The 20,374-nt window shown below is 36.3% G+C and overlaps 1 protein-coding gene across 2 annotated transcripts; it reads right to left on the bottom strand.

Moving 5' to 3' along the window:
- Nucleotides 1–752: 752 nt before the first annotated feature.
- LOC135612268 (golgin candidate 5-like) lies at nucleotides 753–18,041 on the bottom strand. 2 transcript variants are annotated; one of them, XM_065108357.1, is made up of 21 exons: nucleotides 17,895–18,035; nucleotides 17,508–17,722; nucleotides 15,638–16,569; nucleotides 14,019–14,075; nucleotides 13,338–13,409; nucleotides 12,312–12,386; nucleotides 11,183–11,297; nucleotides 10,267–10,328; nucleotides 10,115–10,162; nucleotides 8,054–8,338; nucleotides 7,875–7,934; nucleotides 7,694–7,777; nucleotides 7,493–7,558; nucleotides 7,027–7,125; nucleotides 6,698–6,916; nucleotides 5,649–5,736; nucleotides 5,297–5,523; nucleotides 4,396–4,455; nucleotides 4,194–4,307; nucleotides 1,114–1,188; nucleotides 753–1,028 (listed from the first exon to the last, which is right to left on the bottom strand). In XM_065108357.1, exons 2-21 carry the CDS (start codon nucleotides 17,650–17,652, stop codon nucleotides 993–995), a joined length of 2,919 nt encoding a protein of 972 aa, XP_064964429.1. In that variant the 5' UTR covers nucleotides 17,653–17,722; nucleotides 17,895–18,035; the 3' UTR covers nucleotides 753–992. The 2 variants fall into 2 exon arrangements, with proteins under 2 accessions (XP_064964429.1, XP_064964430.1); XM_065108358.1 differs by lacking the exon at nucleotides 14,019–14,075 and having other exon boundaries at nucleotides 17,895–18,041.
- Nucleotides 18,042–20,374: the final 2,333 nt, after the last annotated feature.

Below are 20,374 nucleotides of genomic sequence, written 5' to 3'. Positions count from 1 at the left end.
ACATGACTTGAGAGTGATCCATAGATCATCAATGTTAGATTCACACAACATGGGCTTTGAAAGGGTTGGAAGAACATGCCAACATCATCCAGTGTCCCAGTCCACAACTCTGGTTCAGATCTAAATTGAAGGGTGCAAGTGCTGCTGTTCATGCACTTTAAACAGTGAGGGTGTTGGAGTATATCCAGTGATATCAAAGTTGATTGATTACATACAAGCTTGCAAAGAAGACTTGAATTCTTCCACATCTTCCTGTGGTTATTCTGATGATTTAGTATATAAACTAGTACAAATGATGAGAAGTATAACACCACAACATATCATTAAATATATGCCATTGCTGAAAGATTCACATCTCTCTGTCTCTGTCTCTCTTTTCTCGCAGTCGCACTTTTAACCGCAGTAACTTTCTACCATTAGTTGCTTCAGCCCTTGCTTAAAAGCCTCTCCTCTCCTTCGCTTCGCATGACCAAGGAATGGAGGGTCCCTATATGGTCGCCCTCTCCCCGACCCCACTCTTCCTCCTCGGTCAAACCACAGAGACACTGCCCGCGTTCGACCTTTTTCTCATCTGTGTTCATGTACGTGCATGGATTTGGTGAGGTGCCCCACGCCATAATTCTTCCACCATGCACAAATGTAGGACTAGTCCTTACATGCGTTGAAAGTATTTACAGTAACACACTATCATGGAAGTAGCACTTTGGTCTATGATAAAATTCCATGAGTAAAAGAAATGTAGGCTATTTAACTAAAGCACCAAACATAACTTCATATTCTTTTCATTAAATACAACAAAGCATCTTACTAATGAATGAAGCCTTTAGAAATGCATGGCTACAGAAGCTTCCGGCCTGAATGCATTGCATATATATACCATTATGGCAAATACAAAAGAATAACCCATCAATAATTCTATTTAATCTTAGGAACAACACAAAATTATCAGTTTATACCATGACCCTCACAGAACAAGCATCTCTTTAGGACACCTAAGTTGCGCCAGCCGATGAAGTCATCACTTGAATCTGCATGGTACATGGACACATCACTTTTAGTGTTTCATTACACTATGATCAGCACAACAAATAATACTAAACAAATCAGATTTACCCTGTTCACAAGCAAATCTACTTGTTCTCGGTACATTTCCTTTAGGTCAATGATGTCAGCTCGGAGTTCCTCCAGCTGCAAAAGATTCAGGATGGAAGTTCTTTTTATAAAACAAAAGGGGTAAAAGAGATGGCATAAATTCTTTCTTTCCTGCGGTGAACCCATATAATTTACTGTGATCCTTAAGACTTCAGATAAGCTAAAAATATCTACCACATAAGACAACATTATTTAAGCTAGAAAAACTGTTACAGATCTACAGCTTTATTACAAAAACATAGTTAAATAAGTTTAAAAAAATGAAACAAGGTATTTTCTAACAATTATTGGGTAAAATTACGGAATAAAATTTTGAGAAGTATGATTACTTACATGTGCTCAACAAATAGTAGCTGAAACACATAATTTGACTAGGTTGAACGTAAGTCTCTTTCTGAAAATTAATAATTATTCCAACTAGAAGAAAACAATTAATTAGAACCTCACCCTTACATCAAACCCAACAAGGTCAACTACAGAGAAGCTCCCATTCAACAAGCTTGGAAGAATGTAGCTAGCGAATAATGTAGTGATCTATAAGTACCCTTAAAGCACCATAGCATCAGTGAATTTGTAGAGATTATATAAGGCCATCTATTTTCGGCAGGGCAAGCCTGCATGCTCAGTACTTATCAAAGAAAGAAGCATATATTATGCACTCGAGAAATCATGAATTACTTGTTCAAAATTTCCTGAAGTCAAACTAAATCATGATCAATTTCCAACGATAGAATAAAAAGGCACGAAATATTATGTGCTCAGAGAAAATATTTATCAGTCAGCATCTTGTTCTAACTTCCACTAAACCCTCAGCTTGGAAATTCTTTTGGAAAATAATTTGGTGGTGGATTCTCATAATGTAATATACTTTGTTTCTTATCTACTCTAAACAGTGTTAAGTGGCAAAACCATTTACCCCAGCTTTTGCACTACTACTGTATTTTGGATCTACGACAATACCCTTAAATGTCATAAGTTAGCTATGACCAATATCTTTTTTAAATGTCATAAACTACACTGATGGATTAATTTTTTAATTCATATAAAAAAGGAGCAATAATGGTGACAGCCAAAAGCCATTGCAAACAGAAAACCCAGTAGACAGAACAGCCTGAGGAAGGTGTGTATCAAAGAAAGTAGGCAATAAAAAAGCAAACCAATGAAGTTCGTGAAATAAAATTGATATGGGACCATTTTAATTTATTTTTATTGAATAAATATTATTATTTTAAGTACATTTTTGTAAATGTCATTAGTTATCAGATGAAGAAAAAGTGAGAGCCAAATGAAAAGGCAACATCTTTTATAATCCTACATCACTTACCAGATCACAACATCTTTTATAATCTTACATCACTTGCCAACATTTCTTAAAGAAAAAAAAGTGAAAGCCAAATGAAAAGGCAAATGAGATAAATCATAAGCTTGATTCTAAATTTCAAGAAAAAAATGAAAAAGAAAAGCCTCAGATCCTCCATCCCCACGAGGAAATTTCATCATTTGATTGAAGAATTTACATAAAGAGGATGTCTATCAATTAGACATCTTTTTTGTATCGTTATAACTAACTATGACTTTTTTTGTATCGTTCCAATTTTATCGGATGTCTCCGAAGAGACAACTATCACTTTACACTTGAATGTGATGACTCTTTTGATATTACTTCTAATTGTGCTATGCATAGGTTATATCTTTAACAGAAGATATGGATCTATTCGCGCAGCTGGATATGCACCATATCTAGCTAACCACCCTGGTGTAGCTGAAGGCTTGGCTTTAAAGCTTGTTGAACATGAAGGATGGCACAGTCCCATAGATTGAATGCTGCCAACCTTATAGCCATGCTTAATGGAGAAGCTCCAGTTTCTTGGATTCTTCATGCTATGATTTTCGACATCTGAGCTGTAGTTTCTAAACTTTTTGTTAATAGTTATTTTTATTTTAACAGATCTCTCAATGTTGATTCCCACAAAATTGCAGAGCATGGGAGAATCCAGCCAACTTATTTTTGAAGTCAAACATGAATTCTCCCCGGTCTTTTATGATTTGTTTTGTTTTAAAAAAAACAAATCTCAAATTATATATTCAAAAAAAGATGGAAGAAATGACTTAATTGCCTTGAAATAATTTTCTTAATTGTATTTTCTTTCTTATCTTTAGTTTTCTTTTTCTTCTTGTACTTTCGGAGTTTATCTACAAGGGGGAAGAATTATAACTAGGATCAGTGAATTAAAAAATGAGTCAATGAAATAATTCTTCCTTTTGACTTGTAGTTCTTGCAAAGATTTCCTAGTGAAGCCAGAATCATGGATATTTGGTGATTCCGCAAGAAATAATTCCTTTTTAAAGATGACTAGCTCCTCTGAAGAGTCTGAACCCTTTTCAAATTGCCCATGTGTATGATAATGAAATTACACCATGCCAGATTTTGCCTACTTTTGTTTTTCAAGCCACTCTTCACAAGATTCAAGGATTCTTTTCCACAGGATATGAGACATGAAGTTAAGACAGACAATGTGTCACTCTAATACTTGATCTCATAGGTGTTCTCCTAAGCATTATGTGTTGCTACCTGACCCACAGTCAAAAAAATATTTGCAGCAGTCATATGGGTAACATCACAATATAGGTTTTTGATATTTCCAATAAAGAAATTAAGTAGCCACTCATGCTTCAGATCAAGACATCACGATCATACAACCAACTACCAAGACAACTGATATGGATTTTTCTTCCCTCAAACCTTTGAGAAAATTATTTTTACTAACCCACTAAAAATTTTGAATTCATCTTCCACCAAAGATCCCATCACTCTGAAGAAACATATATACTCTCAATCTAAATATATTGGTGTCTTCTCAAAACTCTTTGGGCTAATAAATTAAGGGATAGAAACTTGCTTGGAAGAAGTATGATATAGAACTTTTGACGAAAATGAACATGTTGGAGTTGAGAAAACATAACTTAAAGTTAACTGATCTGCAGTGCCTGAAAAGCAATTTTGTGAATGAAACTTTGAAGCAGGGGTTAAACATTAGTACCTCTTCATCACGTTCACCCATAAGTTCCAGTGCTGATGAGTGCCTGCGCCTTAAGGCTTCCAGCTCTGCCCGTAACCCAGGTAAAACTGCTGCTTCTGCTTGCAGCTTATCACACTGCTTATGACAATATCATATTGTTATCATGAATAATTCAGTACAGAAGCCAATTAAAAACCAATTACAGAACTGTATGGGAGTTAACCTGCTCTGTCATTTTGACCAGTTCCTCTGCAAGAGAATCCCGAATAGATTCCAGTGAAGCCTACAAGAAAAATGATCTACCAGTCAGAATTTAAAAATATCAAGGAAAAAATTATAAAGAAGCAAATTATGTGGGTTCCACCAAGACAAATGGAGGAATTCGAAAAGGTTGTAACATATATAAGGAATAAAAAACTAAAAGCTTATACATTCGTATTCCAGGTATGCAAAAGCCAGAATCGGAAAGACATAATAGACAACGACTGCACTGCACCATCTAATATCAACAAAAAAGGAGATTGAAAAGAAGGATGAGCATATCGAACATTAATTGGAATTCATTAGTATGTGACCATTGGCCATTGATCATGTGCCACCCTCATCTTATACTCCGAATCACCCATATAGGATCACTCCAGGGAATGTTTAAATTGTCAAGCCACTGCATTCACACTGCTTTCATCACCCTCACTTCTGCTTCAGTGGAACCTGCTAATAGAGGTGCTACTCTGGATGTTTCCCCAAGGTACAACTGTACATCCCACCACAATCTCTCAGCCCAAATTAATGTATTTGATCTGAGTTTGCACCAAGATGTAGGTGAAGCAATGAAACCAAATATCACGTTAGCAAATTATCTTGTAAGACTTTGAGGATTGCAAAGTTGCAACTTCATTAAGCAGCTTCTCACTCAAACTGGAAGGCATAGACACTTCATCCTTCAGAGGAAACATGTTTGACATTAGCAAGTTTCCCAAATGAAGGATAACTATGACCTGGACTAGGATATTCTATAAAAGATCCTAATCAATCCAACAGATAACCCGTACACTTCTATTCACAGATTAAGATAATCAATGATCTTTGCATGTGTGACCAACATAAAGATAGATTTTCCATACCAAACGTGACATATATGATGCAAGTTCACCATCCTTTTGACGAAGCGCTGCTTCATATGCACTCTGTGTCATGCTCTTCAAAAAATATGGAGAAACTGTTGCTTCCCCAGATGCTCTCCTCTCCAAGTAAAAGTTATCAGACGAGTCTAAAGATGCTTGCAAGAAAATGCTCTCTTCGATGCTACTCAAACTGCCAGCACTCGAAAGCTTCCTAGTAGGTAGATTTTCTGCAAAGCATAAAGGAATAAGAATGATGAGAACACAGTTAAAGAAGCCGTTTCACTACGATAAAGAAACTTAACAGAGACAATATAACACCATTTGCCCAAAGAAAAATGTTCAGCGGGCTTACTGGTTTGATCTTGATCTGCAATTGGGGGAGTTTCACGAGCAAGAGTTTTTTCCAATTCTGCTTTGGCAGTTCTTACCCTTTCAAGCTCCTGAATAGCCAAAGTCCAAAAACATAAATCAATCAAAAATCAAGATTCCAGGTTTGCTGGCACCATCAAATACCCAACTAGCAATCTTTAGTCTTTACCATGATAAGAAACATTTTTAACCTCTTTAGCTTAGTGCAGAGTGGAGACTTCCAGTCATGGTAATTGGTATAATCAGCTAAATTTAAAAAAGTTCTAACAAAAGTGAGTTTATCAATATTGAAGTATATCTGTGATGGATGACACTGGTGATTTGAAATAAACTTATAAAGGAAGGTTCAAATAGGTAAGCAATAATCTGGACAAGTTATAGTAGATTAGTAGCTGAGATGGCATGGTGTATATGACAACATTATTACGAGAGACTTTGTAACACAGATGCTAACAACCTTGGAAAAGAATATGAAAAAAAATACAGATGCTAACAACCTTCAATTGATACATCAATTACCTACGCTGTCGCAAGTACAAACACTTGTCCCATACAAGTATGAAATAATCTGAATGGGGAAAAATGGTAAATCTTCTGGAAACAAAAAATGACTTGACTGAAAACAGCAATTATAAACATTAGATAGAAACACACATATATAATGCTCGACAAACACTGGGGTTTCTTTTCACTCCATTAAGAAATCTGCCACCATAATTTATGATAATGCAAAAAGTAAAGTATGCCAATCAAGAAATAAGCTATTTACGACAAATGCTCAAAGCATAAATGAAAAGCAGTAAGTACTTAACAAAAGAGACAGAATAAAGATCACAGCATATTTATTAGTAAAGAGATGCGCACACAGAGAAACTAAAAGAGTTTTTGGTGTTTTTGGCAATACTAGTCATGCGAGAATATATTGGATACACAATCGTTTAAAAATATCATTTGTTGATTTTCAAATAACTTGAAGTTTATTTAATTGGAAAATAAAGCAAATGTATGACAAAAGACTGCTACTCAAGGTACCTTCTCTAAAAGTTCTCTGTGAATCATTTCATCTTGTAACTCCTTTTTATGTTTACTCCTAATCTCCTTGATTTCATCTTCAAGCTGCTTGGCCCGACCCTCTTGTGTAGCAGCTTCCTCCATTGCTGCTAGATATTCTTGTCTGCTTTCAGATGCTCTCTGCCTTTCCTTTTCAAGTGATCTGCTTAGTTGTGTTTGCTCTGCTCTGATACATGAAATCTAAATAGTCCACTATTAAAAAGCTATTATCTACTTATGGATGAATTGTTTGAAAAAGCAAGTGTAGTTGTAAAGAACTGAATGTCGTAGAACAATAATATCAGGAAAACCTGAGTTTCAAGAACAGTAATTCGTGATAGACTTTGTGACAGACGCTCATTCAGTGATCGCTCTTTTTCCTCTGCAGCAGCCGCTTTGGCTTCTGCCTCCTGTCAATTAAACTAGTAAATGTCAGAAACATTGCTGCTGGATGTCTGTGATGCAAGTGATATTTCCTGGATCTAGAAAACCAAACGATTGGGTCTTGTTCAATTACTAATAGATGTCTAAAAAGTTCCTCAATATAGTCAACTATTTGAAAGGTCCAATCTTTACTGTGACGCATGGGACTTGAAAGAAACCTTACACTACTACTATTAGGTCTTCACATAGTTCTTAAACTTGTTCTCACAGGCCCAAACTTAGCATACTCAAAATCTGCTGTTTTGTTACTCTATGCCTAATCTACACAATTTTCTCGATGCATGTACAGGAAGTCATAAATCAAAAACTAAAATATCATCTATTAAAGACAACCTGCAAGCGGGAGTTCAGGGCTCTTTCTACAACAAGCCAGCCTTCCTCTCTTCTACCAGATGTCTCCTGTTCAAATTAAAATTAACAAAAATTAGAAAAGTCCGACCACAGAAATGTAAATCTCAACAGAAAGCATTCCTACATTATGTCTATCATGCAAAATAAAAATACCCCCAGGGCAAGCAAGCAAAAATACATAACCTGCATTGCCTCAATCTGCCTCAGAAGTGGCCGAGTTGACTCAGGAACTTGTGTGATCAGCTCTGTGTAGCGTAGTTCACTTGCCTGGAGATGGCAAAAAGTGAAAACCAATCTCAAATCCAGAATAACAACTAATAAGAGGGTGTGAGAAACCACAAGGATATGATGACACATAACATACTTGATAGCGTTTCTGAAGATCATCAATATCCCTTCGCAGCATTTCTTCTCTAAAGACCGCCTGTAATATTTGAAACATGAATATTGGAAATGAAGAAAAATAGAACAACTACAGAGAAAACAAAAGACTACGTATGAAAATAGATCAGGCCTTTACAAATATCCACAATTAACAAGAACCTGTTGCTCTGTTCTAGTCAGACTCTGCCTCAACTCCTCGAGTGTCTGAACCAACATAGCTTCACGTTCACCAGCTTCCTTCAGGCGACTCTCAAGTTCAACTCTAGCTTCATTATTAGCTCGTGCCTCTGCCAAAGCTTCAGCCTCCTTGGCTGCATTAAGTGCATTGGTATAAAATTCCTTCTGAGCAGCAAGTTCTGATTGATTTCTTTCTATGGTTTCCTGCAGCAACTTTTCAGTTGCCGCCTTGTCTCTTTTTATACTTTCTACTTTTGTCTCCTCAACCTAGAACATACAAGGCAATTAGTCAAAAAATGTTTGTGTGACATTAGTCAGGAGAGCAATTATGACAACTCTCAAAAACTTTCCAGTTGCTGGTTTAACAAGCACTTTTCAGATAACAAAGGAAATATCAATAGCAGGTTTCAGATTTCTTTCAAGCAAGCTGAAAATGAACTTAGAAAGGATTTCATAGTCAAAAACATATTTTCAAGAATTGATAATTTGCTGGTTTAACAAGCACTTTTCAGATAACAAAGGAAATATCAATAGCAGGTTTCAGATTTCTTACAAGCAAGCTAAAAATGAACTTAGAAAGGATTTCATAGTCAAAAACCTATTTTCAAGAATTGATAACCACATACTAAAAGTTTTTAAATTTCAGATAGTGGCTTTTCGGAATATGATAGTCAACGGATATGTGGTAGAGCAAGATCATGTTTACATGTGATATACATAATTATTGGATGTAGATAGGGAATCATTGTTTGTTTGATTAAACAGCAGATAGGAAAGTGGATGACCAGAAAAAGGGAATAAGATTGATATCAGCAATATCATTCTCATCATGTTTAGTTAAGATAGCATCCACAAATATAATTATAAAACTCTGGCAATGTCCAATTAGTTTTTTAGGCCACAAATGTTTTATACTTTAGATACATGAACATAATACATAAGGCTTCAAGTTTTAATAAATTGAGGAACATTGCATCAATCTCAGACAAGTTTAATGCTTGAGCCTATCTAGATTCTCATCTAGGTTCTAGATAGAAGTTCTCATCGCATGAGCCTAAAGTTGGCTCTACCAGTCAATCTCATTAATAACCTTATTGTGTATTCCTTGCTAAATTCTTATGCATTTAAAGCACTATTACTGAAAACTTTAAAAAAGGTGTTTTTGATTTCTTTATACAAAATAAGCCCACGAGCATTAATATATGTATTATTATTGGCAAGCATGAGTTCCTGAGATTTGGTTTTACCAAAAGTTAAAATGATGCCCTCTATGCTCAAGTACAAACATCCATGCTTCATATTATTTCATTAGCAGTTTAATTGTTGTTTTAGAAGTCCAAATCAAACTCTAGGTTGTACAGAAATATAAGAAAACAGAGAGGGATAGCAAAGATATTGGTTCAATACTCTCTTTCCTTTTAAAGACTTCTAGTTCCAGTTAACAAGGTGGTTGATTGGAGCAAATATTTAAATCTCAGTCCAATACCTGTATAGTCCTTGGTTGGACTGGTAATCTTACTGGCCCATACAACTGACAATATCTGTTAGCACCTGAGCAGTTTACATAATTTTACTTGGACTTGAGTCTATAATTTTACATAAAATGTCTGAGGATATTTCAAGAAATTTAAGTCAAGAGAAGAGGGAGTCGGTTTGCAAAGTGTCCAAATTAAACTTCTTATGGATGCCAATTGGAAACTGTTGCTACTAGTTAGTTAATGAGGGCATAAATCTTATTAATGATTATGTATGAGGAAATGAAAAAAGGAATAAAAGAAAGAAATATAAACCTCTTGAAGAACAAACAAAAATATAGATGTCCAAAAGTTGTTATCAATTTTTAAAATTAGAAATAAGAAAGCGATGCATGTAGGGACTGTCCCACTCAATCAATTTTTAAAAACAGAAATAAGAAAGAACCACATGTAGAGACTGTCCAACTCAGTCTATCACAGAAGAGTACCTGGTTATATTCACCTTGTGCCCATGCAGAAGGTTTTAAGTTCTACCAGATAAAAGAATGAGTAAAATCTGTTGAATTACCTGAAGCTTTGAGTTGAGTCTTTGTTTTTCTTCTTCAAGCTCCCGAATCTGGCTTCAAAAAGAGAAAACTGCAACATTGCTAAGATATTTCTTGCAAGCATAAAGAGTAATGAACAGTATGATATGACAAAATCAAATGACTGAGTCCATGCCTGTGCCCTTAGCTTTCTGATAGTTGCTTCTTGAGCAGCCTGCTTTTTCGACAGCTCTTCACCTGTTCCAATAATTACAAGGCATGCAAACAATTAATAAACCTTTGCAGGAATAGATAATTAAAGGCTACACCATGACCAAATAATAAGTTAATTTCTGAGACGAGATGACAGTAACATCTTGTGGAAAGATTTTTACAGAAAGAATTTTACAGATAAATGAGTGGTCTTAACTGTGACTCCATTACAGTGCAGTAAGGTCAACTGCTTGAGTACAAAATTTTGTATGGCGAGAAGCAATCGAGAAGACAAATATTGCAGCTTAGTACATACGGAGCCTTCGGCTCAATTAATTAATCTACATAATTTTTGGAAAGCCAACTGTTATCTCAAAGACTCAAACCTTATTGGAAAGATATTATAAACGCACAAATCACAACCATGCAACATGAAGATGACTTTTTTGTAAAATCTTCAGACTTCAATTGCCAGTCAAAAGTATACCTATGAAAGGTTGTTGTGCGAAAACCTCAAAACTTGGGTAAGTAGTAGAGCCATTGAGCAAGATTTATACTAATATGACAGAAAAAAAAAAAAATTGACAACTAAGTATCCTCTTAATCATGGATTAAAATCGATGGTACTGGACAGGTATGGGTCTGGTGCGATCTGGTGTACCTACAGATGGTAGGGAGAAGGACAGGAGGATGCGGAGGGTGTTGGAGGAAGAGAAGGAAGAATACCCAGGCCAAGACAGCATTCGTTGTGAGACGAACAGGTCGGCAAATGTTATCCAAATAACTAGTGCATAAATATCACAAGTTCACAATGATGATTACAATGAATCAAAACAGGATCTATTGCAAGTCTACTAAATTGCAGAAGTAGAAAGCAAACAGATCTAGCTATGGCATACCTTCAGCCATAACTTGACTAATAATCTCATCTTTTTCTTTCAAAAGAGCAGCTGCATCATTTTTTTTGCTTTGTTCTCTCCTCAATGTATCCCTTTCTCTGGTGAGAGCATAAACCTGCAACAAAATTTTATCATCATTATGCCATAAAATTTGGTTGCATGATATAGAACTGGAAATTTTTATCTTAGGGAAAGGCAAATGAAATAAGTAAAAGAAAAGGAAGATAAAAAGGGAAAAGGAGGGGAAAGAAGGTAAAATTTGAGAACATATCAAAGGTCTCAAAGAAACCTCAATAAAATCATCAAAAGGGCCCTATGAATACAAGATATTATCAAGGGAAACCACTGGATAGCACCCTTGAAGGGTATCTCTAGGATCACGAATGACCTCCTGACTTGGCTGCAGCCTTCTCTTAGTCTACCTTCACCATTTTCTCCAATCTGAACCTCTCCCTCTTTCTCCGTTGTTCTCTCTCCTCTTTTTCCTCTTCTTTTCCTTCCTCTTCCTTTATCCTTTTCTATTTGAACCTGGAAAAATCGGCTGGAATCTGCTGATTCATTCAAGATCCAGTTGGTCAATGCTGAATTCCAGCCTTTTTCCAGTCAATTTGACAAAATAACCGAGAAATTGGGACCAATTGAATCAATCCCAGAGAACCAATTTTGATACATCATTCAACTTCCATCCAACTCCACCTATTACTATTTACTAGACATCATTTGATGACCATGATATTATCCTGTACTGGTTCTTCTTCACACGTATCTTCAGAAGAGAGTCTAAAGTGATATAAGCTTTGATCTGTTATAATAGAAATGATTAACAGGTGGTTGTAATCAATGCACATACAAGGAAGCAGAGTCAAAGAGTGAACAACATTCAAATATCAGAGAAATGGCATTTCATATGCCTCCATCCAAAAGCTGCACAAAGGAAATAAAGGCAAGATTTTCAAAAGGTGAAACCTGCCAAATGAAAATCAATAAAAGCCAAAAGCTATAAAGCCTAAATCAATCAAAGACAAAAAAAATTACTGGTTTATATAAGAGAATGAGAGAGAGGGAGAGAGAGAGAAAGAGAATATGATTTTTTTTTCTATAAAAAGTGAAAAGTGTGAGTCATCTGCACCTTTCTTTCAAGAGATGACACTTTTTGGTGGTATTCCTCTCGTAGGGCATCTATTTCTGCTTCTGATGACTTCCTCTGTAATTAAGTAAATAAGCAATTCAGAATCAAACACCATTTTAAGAAAATAAGCAACAATCATAGTCTTGAAATGTTATAAAGATAACACTATCAACAACGAGAAAGTAAATAAAGACCACAAGTAAGACTGCCATGTTGCCAGAGAGTTAATGAGATGTGATGCCAGTTTAACGTATTAACATATGACCAAGCCATTTTCTGACCTATGTTGGTTGACTGACACAACCAGCACAATACGCACAATATAGAATCCTATTGTACCAGTTTTGATGTGTCCTAGTGCCACAGCATGACAATCCTTGCTCATAAACCCTTCATCAGGATCCAAATTGTCAGATATTCCTCAAATATGAAACAATAACTAATCCTTTAAGAACATATTAAAACTTATTTAATCACATAACTGAAGTTGAACTACATTGCACTTGGAGCCTAGAGGAACAACTTACCTCAGATAATTATAATTTATATACTGTATTTACTGATTACCAACTATTATGTGTTTGGTGCTATTATAGGTAAAAAAGAAAATATCCTCAATATATAGGAATAGACAAATCTAGTGGGTTTAGGATTACCGGGTATCAGTTTTGTTCAGTCCTTTGGTCAACAATTATAACTAGTAATAGTAAATGCATGAAGATAATTTCACAGATCTAACTGATAGTTGTAATGCTCTTAATAAAACTCAATTGTGAAAAAGATCCATGTAGCCAACCCCAAAATAGTTGGTTAACAAGACAAAGAATTACATCCAAGCAACATGTGAAAGACTAGGAGAAGATGAAGGCATGATGTCTGTATGAAAACTCATGGCATGTTTCTTAATCATAGTGGTAAAATGGTACATCAACAAACAAAAAATGACAACTTTCTTCAGGCGTCTTTAAAGAAAATATGCTTTGTTCGCTAAGAAAGAAGAATATTGGCGGCTAGATCCATACCTACCTTTAAATCCTCAATAATAGATTTTAACTGTTCGTTCTCATTCATCAATTTAGAAATTTCATCAGCTTTAACCTGCAAAAACATGAAAACACAAATGTCACAACACATTGTAAAGAAGCAAGAAACTACTATAGCACTATGACTATCTGTCTAGTGTAACATTGTTAAAAGAGTGCTAGATTTCAGTTACAAGATGCCCCAAAGTTATTTGTCGACTATATTATTATTGAAAGCAAGGTTCAAAAAACCAGTCAGACCAGTACATACCGACCAGTAGTTACTGGTCCAACTTAGGAACCAGCATTTGGACCTAGTGATTTCGCTCCATCCAGTTCTCAACTGGTTCTTTCAAATTTCTTAATTTTTTTTAAACTGGAGACCTGCTGTTGACCATCGTTTTGGCATATGCATAACCTGTGCAAACGAGTTCTAAACCTGCATAACCTGTAAGTTCTCAGCCAAAACTGGTTATGCAGATCAACTACAAAGACCGGGTATCTCAAAGACCAGGTTATGCAGGTTTAGAACTGGTTTGCACAGGTTTTGGCATACTGTAGGTTACACAGGCCAAGTGAAAAATGCAGGTTTTGGTATACTGTAGGTTCACTTTTAGAACGTGCTAAGTGTTGGTACATCAATAATACCAGAACCATACCAGTTTGACTGGTGACAGGTACATACCAGACACAGTCTCGATCCAAAACTTGAAACATTGGAAGAAATAGTGTCAGAGCTAAGCTGCAAAATGCTTCAAAGCCATTATTCATGATAATATATAGGTGCTCAAAAAGGAGATTCATAGATAATAAGAACAATGCTGTGTGATGTAGCAGCAGCATCCCTTGAATATAAGCATGGATGCATTGCTTCCCCTTTCTTTTCTTTTTTTTTTCCATCTGTGGACATCACAAATTCTTATTTTTATTGTATAAGACCAAAAAAATAACAAGTAGTTGCCATTATTGATCCTCAAATCTAATACATGCATAGAAGCATGGAAGCTTGGAGCAAGTGCTAGTACTTTTTCCAAAGGGAGAGTATAACTTGGGTAACAAGGATGCGAGTCATACAATGACCTCTCTCCTTGTTGGGGTAAGGATGCATATATGGGTTCTTCACAACCCAGCATTTGGTGTGAGACTTGTGCAATTAGGCCTCTCTTTTTGAGAGATTAACCACTTCTTTGTCCAACTATACTAATTCAATATTCTCTGGTTGTTGGGGTATCGGCAAAAATGGTCACAAATAAAAGGCTCCACACACTTACACTTGAAACTACCATTATACTGTTTAGTGACAGCATTAAAATTGACCAGAAGAATGAATTTCACGATTTGGCTTTGTGCATCCAATTATCTCACTAAAACTAACCCTCTAAACTTATGGCAAGGGTCTTGGGCCAGGATTTTCGAACGACACCACAAATACAAGAACAGGATAAAATTACTGTTAATAACAACGTATAGGAATATATAATTTGACATTCAGATGGAGTACTAGATTTAGTTGAAACTTGAAACCAGAATGAAGGATGTTTACTCTTGCTAACTTAGAGAATAACTTTGAAAAAAGGATATTACTTCCAGGTGGCACTAATGGACTCTAATCAGTTGATAAACAAGAGAGAGGGCTACTGAATGGACAGTCATTGAAGACAAAGTGCTCTTTGATAGGATGAAAGGTATAGCTAGCTATTTCTTGATATAACTAAAAGTGACCCAAGTCTAGTAAAATGTTCATTATCCATTGTATAGGACAAATTAGCAAGCTTGTAAAGATAATATTCTTTTTTCAAGTTTGAATGAGTATTTATTCTCTTGGATTTGTATATAACTGAAACTAAACTCAAAGCCTTTTCTCATCAATATGTGGTTGGTCATACACTTAGACCAAGTAGAACATTTTCCACTGTGCTCAAAGTCTTCTGTACAACTGAAGCGAGAAGAAAAGAAACAGAGAAAATAACCTCATAAAAACAAAAGAAGTTTAAAGACAATAGCATTTGGCTTTCCTAGTAGCAGGCTTCAGATCCTGTCCAGGACGATGAACAGCATTTGATGGATAATAAGCTACAACCAGCAAATTTGGCGGAACTCGGATTTGGATAAGGACAAATGCAAAAGATTCATGGAAACCTACACATTTTCCAATCTTCACAGAATCTTATCTTTAAATGTCCACAACTTTTTTATGTATCGACCATAGAGTGACATACAAAACTAAATAAGGTACAACCGTACAGAGAAAATTTATAGTGCTTGCCAATTGTCATGCACTAAATTATTTAAAACATGAATTACCTGGGCTTGTCTAGCAGCACCTTGTAATGCAGCTTCCATCATTTTCATTTCTTGTTTCACCTTCTCCACTTCAGCAAAAGAATTCACTGAATTTGGCACATTGTTTGATACAGCATTGTCATTCTCAGCTTCAACAAGCATTGCCTCGGAGCTTAATTTCGCTGACTTCAGAGATGCATCATCATCATGCGATACTGATTCAGAAGCTTCATTTTGATCCTGCTCGTTGCCAATTGGTTTTGGAACATTATTGTCAGAAAATTCATTGGGATGATCATGCTTCATGATACCAACAGGAATTATTGCAACAGAAGCCTCTTTTTCAAGGCTTTCTCGGACACTAACTACAACATTAGAATGTTTAGGAGATCCTTTATCAACAAGCTGCTCAGCTTCTGTCTCATTTTTGACATGGCTTCCTTGTGAATCGCTTGCATGCTGCAACCCTTCAGGTGCATGGAAAACACTATTGACATTAGGTTCCACACTCTCTGCAATCTGCAACTGGGAATCTCCTGGTTGTGAGTTATTACTTGCATCTCCATCTGCATCTACCTTATGTTGGAATACAGGAGGTAAATCTGCTTCTTCCTTGCTTCCAGACAATGAAGTCTCTGTTTCATCTTGTGAATGACTTGATCCAACAACAGCGCTGATCTCATCGAGTTCTCCAGGTTCATTGGCAATGATGCTAGCATTATTAGAATCAGTGTCATCAACCTTACTTGTGGAATCTTCAATTCCCTTGTCAGAAAGAGCAGTTGTTTCAGCTGATGGAATTTTTTCAGATTCTTCAGCTGATGGAGGGTGTTCCAAAGATTCTTCTTTTACTGATGCTTTGGAAGGTCCTTCCTCTCCTTTATTCCCCATAAAAGCCATCACAGGTTCAAAAATCCCTTTACCATCTGATGCTGATGTCCATTTTGCAGAACCTGGCATAAGCATTATATTCAAATTTCAACAACATCTAAAGATGGAAAAGTTATAAAAGAAAAGGAGAAGCAAAATCATAAAGAATTAGATAGAAATATAGAATAAGTTAAATACCCTGATATCAAGGACACTAAGTCCTACATATTCCAAAATGAATGGTAATGAGATATAATTCCACAACCAATCTGGTGGAATTATATCAAACATTGATTATGTGACACCACAGTTTAGTTCATAATGGACGTGGGAGAATGGATGTCATTGTATATAGAACTGGTTGGGCCACAAACCAAGCCTAGTCGGGGCCAACAGATTACATAAATCAAAAGAGAATGTCACAAATGAACAGATACATATAGAAGATGAAAGGTGTTTTCTCCTCTTCTGAATTTTACATTATTTTCCTCATACCTGCATGAATATCCAACAGGTAATGCAAGAGGACTGGACTAGCATCGTGTCTCCTAGAGTTAATGACACATCCTTAGTAAAGCCAACTTTGTCAGATGCCGACATTGATTGCAAAACACACATCTTCAAGAACAAAAAGAAAGAATATTCTAGTTGAAGATATTACCAAGTAAAGCATCGAGCATAAGAATCTTTCATGTTGAGCACCTAAAATGTGTAACCATCACTGACATCTAGATTTTTCAAAATTCAAGCTTTGTTGTTTGTGGACATCTATGATTATCATTGCAATCCATCCATAACGCTCCCACCCACACTGGTATGCGATACCATATGTGCTACATGAGCTTGTTAAAATACATCAATCTTTCAGAACTCCAATGACTGGGACTATAATTTTGGCACGATCGATACCTTATGAGTTTGAGATTAGTTCACCAACATGGATCAGCCAACATGATGAAGCAATTATCACATGCACGAACAAAATAACATAAAAAACAAACAAAAATTGGAAAGTCGTTACCTTCATCACCAGAATCGTGTTTCTCGTCCAATCCGAGAGCACTATCGAAGTTCTTCTCGATGTTCTTGACGCTCTCGCTCAGTTTGGACACGGCCCCGGCCAGATCCGGGAAGCCGCCCAAAGACACCTTCCCCAACCACGCCATTCTGCGCTAGCTAACTACAAATCCCTTCCTACCTGGGCTCCAAATTCCAAGCTTTCATTTATCTATCCCACTGCAAGAAAATTTTGACCTAGTTAAATTCGCATTAAGCGAATCAAGATTCTTTTCCACAGTCCGTGGTAGCACGCATCAAGATCCAATTGATTCCAACGAAATCGAGAGGAACCGGATCATCCAATAACAAAACGAACCCAGAAAAACTTTCAGATCGAGAGAGGGCAAACCTCGATGTGAAGCGGAGCTCGAGAATGGAAGGGGGGCACGATCGGCAGACGGGAGATCGAATCCGGTGGTTGCGTTCGATAAATCCTGCGATGGCGATCTGGCGATTGGTCGATTAGGTGCGGGGCGAGAGAGAGAGAGAGAGACAGGGGGTTTGAGATTTGGGAATCGCCGATGGCACCACCGACGGGTCGGATGAGACTGAAAAGAAACCCGTTATTGCTTGTGGTGGGTCCGCTCTCCCCACACAAGTCACATTATACATATCTAAACAACTTTATAGATATATCCTTATCAAAATTTTAAACTATGCATTCCACCCTTTTAAATTTCGATGCAACCATATCTATCCAACCTCCTCTGTTAACATTCATCTATAAAATTGGATTAATCACTACTGAACATTGTTAATAATATATTTTTTAGTAATTTTATTAAAAAAATCAAATACTTAATGTATCTATATTGTTCTTATCGTCGTCATAATTATTAAGAGTTATGTATATAGTAAAATCCTTAAGATTCTTATATTTTTTCTTACATGCCATCTCATTTTTTATTTACATTTTAGAGCATCTTTTTTTTATGAGATAATTTTTTTTCAAATATCTATCTTACTATCTTTGACTCTACTCTGTTGTCCCCGTCCTTTCTTCCTCAGCATATCCTCTCTCTCTACCAAACCTTGGCATCTCTAACTCTCCTCCGTGCATCCTCCTTCTTTCTCGGATCTTGAAACCATTAACTCTCCAAGAAACTTATTATTGCCCCTCTATTACTATGATAGGCGCAACCTCACCATCATTGACGAGCATTGTCATATGCTCTCATATCATTGGGGCAATATTAAGGGACATGAAAGTAAGCGAGCGATAAAAAATCGAACGAAGTTGGGGAGGAGGAGGATGACATAAGATATAAGGACGGAGAGAGGAGAGGATGCGAGGGTGGTGGCGACCATGGTAACCAAGAGGAGGAGATTAGTTGATGAAGAAAGCATAAGGGTGGAGTTTCAGCTACTAACTTGATGAGAGGCTAATTATATATATATATATATATATATATATATATATATATATATATATATATATATATATATATATATATATATATATATATATATATGCTCGCTAAACTATAATTTAGATTAGTAAATATGGTAAATTACTATAAGATGATATCTTATCGAAGATGCCATCGAAGGATCGTCCAACAATGTAACATCTGAAGCAAGAGCATGTAAACTATTAAATTAATGTCATTTGAGTTGATTAATTTGGCAATCACATATTTTATCATATAAGCATGCACTCCACGTCATCATGCATGTCATCCTGCCAAATGGCGACCAAACTAAAACTGACCTCACGGTTTAAAGAATTTAAAATTATCCAAATAATTCATTTCATGGAAACATTAATCCTTTTCATATTCTTCTCATGGAGGTTTGAATGGATCTTTTTGTGAGATGATATTGGTGCAATTTAATCTAAAAAATTCATATTAGGACCCATATAGCTAATAATTCTAATAGATGCTTTTCATATGCACTAATTCCATTATGCCCTCTAAGCTTTAATACCTTATTTGGAAGAAGAATTCAAACCATTAGTAATTGCTTATCGGGGCGATCAAAGGAACTAAATCTTCCTTCTCGGTTGACAGACATATTCTGTAATATTTGTGCTAATGGTCATGAAAAGCTGATTGCTAGTAGAAAGGCTTCATGCTTATCCTTCACTTCTGCTCTCTCTGCCTCTGATCTTTATATTCTACTCTCTCATGGTTCTGAAAGATGTGACTGTAATCGCACAATATTTTCCACTTTTCCCATATTTCTTATCTTAATTGTTGAAAGAGATCATAGTTTAGATTAGGTTGAAAGAGATGGAATTGTGCTTACAAGAACACAAAAATTGGGCCTCAGAATTCAAGAAGCAAGTTGCTGTCAGAATTGGAGTGCTCCCTCTACTGCAATTTGACAGAACAATAGGCAGAATTAGCTGATCCAAGACCACCATGATTGATCTACTTCACCCATTTTAGCTCTTGCAAACATATCCCATGAAGACAAAAGAAGAGAGGTCTTTTATCATGTTGTGATTCCGCATGCTTCATCCCTCTGTTCCCATGATAAGATATCATGTTTGCAGTAGATGGAAGGAGGAACTAAGACCAGTCGGAGGAGTCATTTGCTTTGCTCATCTCTGCCTCGAGCGCTTCCATTTGCGTCTCCAACTCCTTCAGCTTCTCGTTCATGCGGTTTAGTCTCTTCCTCGCAGCCTCATCTGCAGCAGTTAATTTGCATGTCACGCGAGAAGACAACAGCTGAAGGCATAACATCGAAGAGACACGGCAGTGACGGAAGAGAGGGGTACCGAATTGGGCGATGAACTCGGACACAGCCATTACATGACCTGTTGCAGTGGTGATGGTCGTCGAGGCATCTCGAGCTACTTGAGCCTTCTTTGATCCCACCTCC

The sequence above is a fragment of the Musa acuminata genome, chromosome BXJ2-5 (genome assembly GCF_036884655.1).
Source record: "Musa acuminata AAA Group cultivar baxijiao chromosome BXJ2-5, Cavendish_Baxijiao_AAA, whole genome shotgun sequence".
NCBI classification, from domain to species: Eukaryota; Viridiplantae; Streptophyta; class Magnoliopsida; order Zingiberales; family Musaceae; genus Musa; species Musa acuminata.
Note: the sequence above shows the minus strand (reverse complement) of the source record. Positions and strands in the feature narration are given on the sequence as shown.

What these genes read in the sequence shown, in the direction of transcription:
- LOC135612268 (XM_065108357.1), bottom strand. Translation starts at nt 17,652, where the DNA reads ATGGCGTGGTTGGGGAAGGTGTCTTTGGGCGGCTTCCCGGATCTGGCC. An exon ending in TGTCATCTCTTGAAAGAAAG is followed by an intron (nt 11,298 to 12,311) that starts GTGCAGATGACT and finishes ATTTTGTTGCAG; the next exon opens with GTTTATGCTCTCACCAGAGA. An exon ending in TTACTGTTCTTGAAACTCAG is followed by an intron (nt 6,917 to 7,026) that starts GTTTTCCTGATA and finishes TGGACTATTTAG; the next exon opens with ATTTCATGTATCAGAGCAGA.